This window comes from Arvicanthis niloticus, chromosome 5 (assembly GCF_011762505.2).
Source record: "Arvicanthis niloticus isolate mArvNil1 chromosome 5, mArvNil1.pat.X, whole genome shotgun sequence".
In the NCBI taxonomy this organism is placed as follows: Eukaryota; Metazoa; Chordata; class Mammalia; order Rodentia; family Muridae; genus Arvicanthis; species Arvicanthis niloticus.
The window spans coordinates 24,872,958-24,877,739 of record NC_047662.1 but is presented as its reverse complement, the minus strand read 5'-3'; the positions used below and the strand labels follow the sequence as shown (position 1 = coordinate 24,877,739).

Below are 4,782 nucleotides of genomic sequence, written 5' to 3'. Positions count from 1 at the left end.
TAACCCTCACGCCCCCTTCCCTCCAAGAGATGACAGGATAGGCGCTGGTTTAAAGGGACCGCAGCCACTAAAGATGACAATTAGGGACGGAATAGACAGACAAGGCAGGAGGGAGACTAGAAGGAATATGCACTGAACAAAGTGTGCCAAGATCTCAACTGTTTCTGTTTTTATTTCTTCTTTATGGTGAGGCCCCCTTTCCCAAAAATTCTTTATAATTAAGCCTGTATAGGCACTGAACTAAATAAAGAACTATTTAGAGCAAGGAAATGATTCGTTCAAGGCTGTGGAGATAAGGAAAAGAAGTGAAGATTAAACTGGGGTTTGATTCTTGTTTTTGTTCATTTCAGACAGGATCTTAACTATGTATCTCTGGCTGGCTTGGATCTCTATAAACCAGGCAGACTTCACACTCATATTCACCTATCTGCCGCCCAAGTGCTGGGATAAAAGGCTTCCAGACCTGTTGTTTGTTTACGAGAGGCAGGGTTTCAGATATCCCAGACTTGAACTCTAGATTGTCCTGCTTCCACCGCCCCACTGCTGAGATCACAGGTGTGTACTATCACACCAGGCAGAGTTCGTAGATTCTCCTGCAAAAGGGTGTGTCAGGGTAGGGGCAGAGCCCAGTAACCTTGAATAATAGGGATTAGTTCTATATTGCTGAATAGTATGGCCACTACCTTCCAGTGTCTGATTTAAAGCTATTGAATGAATAAGCGAACAAACAAATAACAGGTTAGCATGTTCCCTCTTTCAGTGATGAGGACCTTGAAGCATGTGCCTTTTGAATCAAGGAATTTGGGGCTGATGCTTATTAGAGCTCCTTATTTTGCACGATAGCACTCCAGTCTTCCACATCAACACACAAAGCCAAAGCCGGGATTCCATCCAATCTTGCCAACTCTACCCAAACGCCTGCCTGAAAATGGGAACCAACTCAAAAGTCAAATTCTATGACTTGAGGGAAAGGAGTACTGCTTAACTTCCTCAGTCATGACAATAACCTACCTCCTATCTCACCTATCTCCAGGCCCGGACTGTTCAGCCCCATCTGCCATTAAAACCACAGCAGCAAGGACCAGAGGGACAGCTCAGCAGCTCAAAGTGCTTGTGGCACTTTTGGGTCCCTAAACTCTCTGGTGTACAGAGATCTCCGACTTCTGAAATTGCATGCTACCTCTGCTCACATGCTGTTAGCCAAATGTATCTGTACACACACACACACACACAATCAAAACAAATTAGCGTTTGGACTAGGGATTTAGCTCAGTGGCAGATACTTGCCTACATATGCAAACATAAGCATCCTGACCTGGCTCTTGGACCACTCACCAATAGGAAATTCAGACTCCAACCATGCTGAGGAACATTTTTTTCCCCAAGCAGGCTCTTATCTCCTCTGTGTCTGCAGAAGCCGTTCCCGATACTTGGCATCCAGTTCCATCCCTTGTCTTGTTTGACCCTGTAGTAAACCTTTCTTTCAAGATCCAGTTCAATTATCAGCTTTTCTAAGAAACTGTCCTCCCTGCCAGGGTACCTGTCCTCTCTGTTGTGTTTTGTTGAGACAAGGTTTCTTGGTGTAGCCCTGGCTGTGTGTTCTGCAGGGTTTTGTTTGTTTGTTTGTTTTTGTTTTTAGCATTTCCCACTGGTTTGATTTGGTTCATATCTCCCCATCATCTAAGGAAAGGAAGAGAGAGATCTTCCCATCTTTGTCACCCCAGTGTACCGAACAGTACCTGCTGAAGAGACTCCAAACTCCCGAGTCTGCAGCTCATCCTGCCCGGCTTGTCTCCACATCCACAGCAGAAAGGCTCAGGTGTGTGAGTCCTTTTTCCTTAGCGCGCTTTGTTTAGAGGAGCCAGCTGACCCTTCCTACTTTATTTTTTTTTTTTTTTTTTTTTTCTGGTCTAGGACACAGCTTGCTCACACTCACATCTTCCCCTCCATCCAGCTTTCCAGAGACCTTCCATTTTCTTCACTTTCACATATCAGACCACATTCTCCTAGCTGGCTCCAGACACACTGGAGTCAAGCAACCCTGACACTTCACTCTCACTGGGCTGGCTTTCCTCCTCACGCCCACCCAGTGACCCCAGCAACCACAACTATCACCTCAGAAGCACCTCAGAGTTGCAGCAGGCTCCCCATTGTGCTGCCTTTTCTTCCCCCCAAGAAATACAAATTTAAAAATTGCCTTGTTTGGGCTGGAGAGTTGGCCCGGCGATTCAGAGCACCTGCTGCTCTCTCAAAGGACCAGGGTTTGATTCCCAGCAAATGGGAACCAGAAACCATCTGCAATCCCAATCTCAGGCTCAATACCCTCTTCAAACTTCCAAGGGCACCAGGCACAAAACAGAGCATATACGTATATAGACAAAGTACTCATACACATAAAATAATAAATCTAAAGGTATTTAAAGCTCACATTTATTTAATGTGTGTAGAGAGCCTAGAGGACAACTTACAGGAGTCAGTTATCCCCTTCCAACATATTGGTCCCAAGGATGGACTTGGTTTGTCAGGGTTGGTACAAAGTGACTTGACCCTATGACCCATATTGCCAGTGCTCCCTGGCCAGTGTAGCAGTATCCTGGCCTGGCACCATCATCTGGTACAGGGCAGGGTGGCAGTGACTACATGCTGGGAGAATCTTCTAGAACAATCGTGTCACCACCTTTTAAAGGATTTTTTTTTTTTTTACTGCCAGCTCTACCACTTTGCAGCCATGTTACCATGAGCAAATCACTAGAGCTCCAAGTTCCAGCTCAACTGTGGGAGTGACCAGACGCAGCACACGTCCTCCTAGGGCTGCAAAGGCCTGGAGTAGTACACACAGCAGTATCTGTACACAAGCAGCATTCAGTTAGCAGCAGCCACCACGGCCACCACGGCCACCACGGCCACCACGGCCCCCATGGCCTCTGGGATCTGTGTCCCCAGCTGCTGGAGAAGGAGTACCACAGAAACCACATGTGGGCTTGCTGGTTCACAAGCCCATACCTCTGACCCTGACAGGCAGGAACAAGAGAAAGAATCACAGGACACAGGCTTGTTCTGAGTATAAAAATAAGACTTTTTCTTCTTATCACATCAATTATCAAAGAAAGAAACAGTACGTAACAAAAATACAAAGCTCTGGTGGGTTTTTTTGTTTTTTTGTTTGTTTGTTTTTTTGCACCCCTTTCCCAGCCCCTGGGTGAGGCCCAGATGTTGACTCGAGGATCACCCTGGGATTCAGGAGAACCGGTGGTCCAGGTCCCTTTGCGGGCTGGCTGAGTAAGAGTAGGCTTTGCCCAATACCAGGCGGTCCCGGAGAAGCTTGAAGAAGGCATAGTAGTTGCTGAAGAGGATGAGGGCCAGGGAGATGGTCTGGTGCCACTTCTCCGAGGACATTAAGGAGTACAGCTGGTAGACAATGACGGCGCCCTCCAGCAGCAGGAGGATGTTGAGGATCCTCAGAGGGTTGCTGAAAAAGAACTACCCAAGAGAGGGTAGGCAGAGGCCAGAGGCCATGCTCCAGAAACCTGTGTCTTGGAGGAGGAGCTCTTGAAGCATGATGAAGGGGACAAGGTCTTGGGGCCCCCTGTGTATGTATGTGAGTGGGGGAAGACAGACAGGCCAGAGGTAGGCTCGGCCACCACATCTGCCTTTGCTGCACCGCTGCTTCCATATAAGCCATGGAGGATACTCGCGAGAAGCCTTTCCTAAGGGCTTGGGCTTGCGTGCTATCTCAAACTCTTTTTGGCTTAAAATCAAATCAACTTCTTTTTATTTGTTACCAGGCTGGCCTTGCACTCACAAAGACGAGCATGTCTCTGCCTCCTCAATGCTAGGATTAAAAACATGCACCACCACACCTGACCCAATGCCGTCGTCGTACTGTTGGGCCGAAACAAATCAGAATCTTTTTCTTTTCTTTTTTTTTTTTTTTTTTTTTTCTGTGCTAGGGACTGAACCTGGGCTTTATATGTACAGCAGACTTTAGCTCAGCAAATCTTACATCAGTAGCATGAAAAGCCATTTATTTACTTTACTTGCTAGGCATCAAAAGTATGGAGAGCTATTACACTCTACAGCCTGAAGGCCTTGCACCTCCTCTCCTCTGTAGCATCCCTTCCTACCATGGAAGCCTACGGTCATGGCAACACCTCAGTCTTACAAGGGGTTTTAAAGGAAAACAGAATGCAGATCTTTTTTTTTGGCCTGGCAGTGGTGATCAACACCTTTAATCCCAGCATTTGGGAGACAGGCAGGCAAATCTCTGTGAGTTCAAGGCCAGCCTGGTGTACAGAGTAAGATCTAGGACAGCCAGGGCTATACTGAGAAACTCTGTCTCGAAAACAAAAAACAAAAAACAACAGCAACAACAAAAATGTTTCTGCTAAGTTCAAGAGCACTTTATGTCTAGGGATCAGTTCACAAGAAAAGCACCTACAACCTAAGGACTGCTTATAGGGTGGGGAAGAGGTGGCAGGAGTGGAGCCAAAGACCAGCATACTGGGCTCAGGCCCATGCTGAAAGGCTGTGAGTGTCAGAGCCAATCTCATCTCTTGCCGAGAAATGAAGATAATTGCCCAGGTCAACCATCTCCCAAACTGACCCTTAGTACCCTGGCTCCACATGGTCCCCTAGCTTCGGCAGAGGCTACTAGGAAGTAAGAGAATTTGAGTTCCTTCAGAGTGGAGCCATGAGGTCTCTGTTGGAAAGGAGGACTAGCAGCCAGCAGCCGCTGATCCAGAGCAACCCTCCCTATGCTGACTGGGCCTCCTCAGGACTTCC

The 4,782-nt window shown here is 47.3% G+C and overlaps 1 protein-coding gene across 5 annotated transcripts in view; it reads right to left on the bottom strand.

Moving 5' to 3' along the window:
* Window positions 1-2,412: 2,412 nt before the first annotated feature.
* Tmem39b (transmembrane protein 39B) overlaps window positions 2,413-4,782 on the bottom strand; it is a 29,366-nt gene continuing 26,996 nt past the window's right edge. For all 5 annotated transcript variants that reach the window (XM_076934131.1, XM_076934132.1, XM_034503428.2 and 2 more), the window contains one exon: window positions 2,413-3,480. In XM_076934131.1, coding sequence (XP_076790246.1) covers window positions 3,238-3,480 — 243 coding nt within the window. In that variant the 3' untranslated portion in view covers window positions 2,413-3,237. The remainder of the gene's footprint in view (window positions 3,481-4,782) is intronic.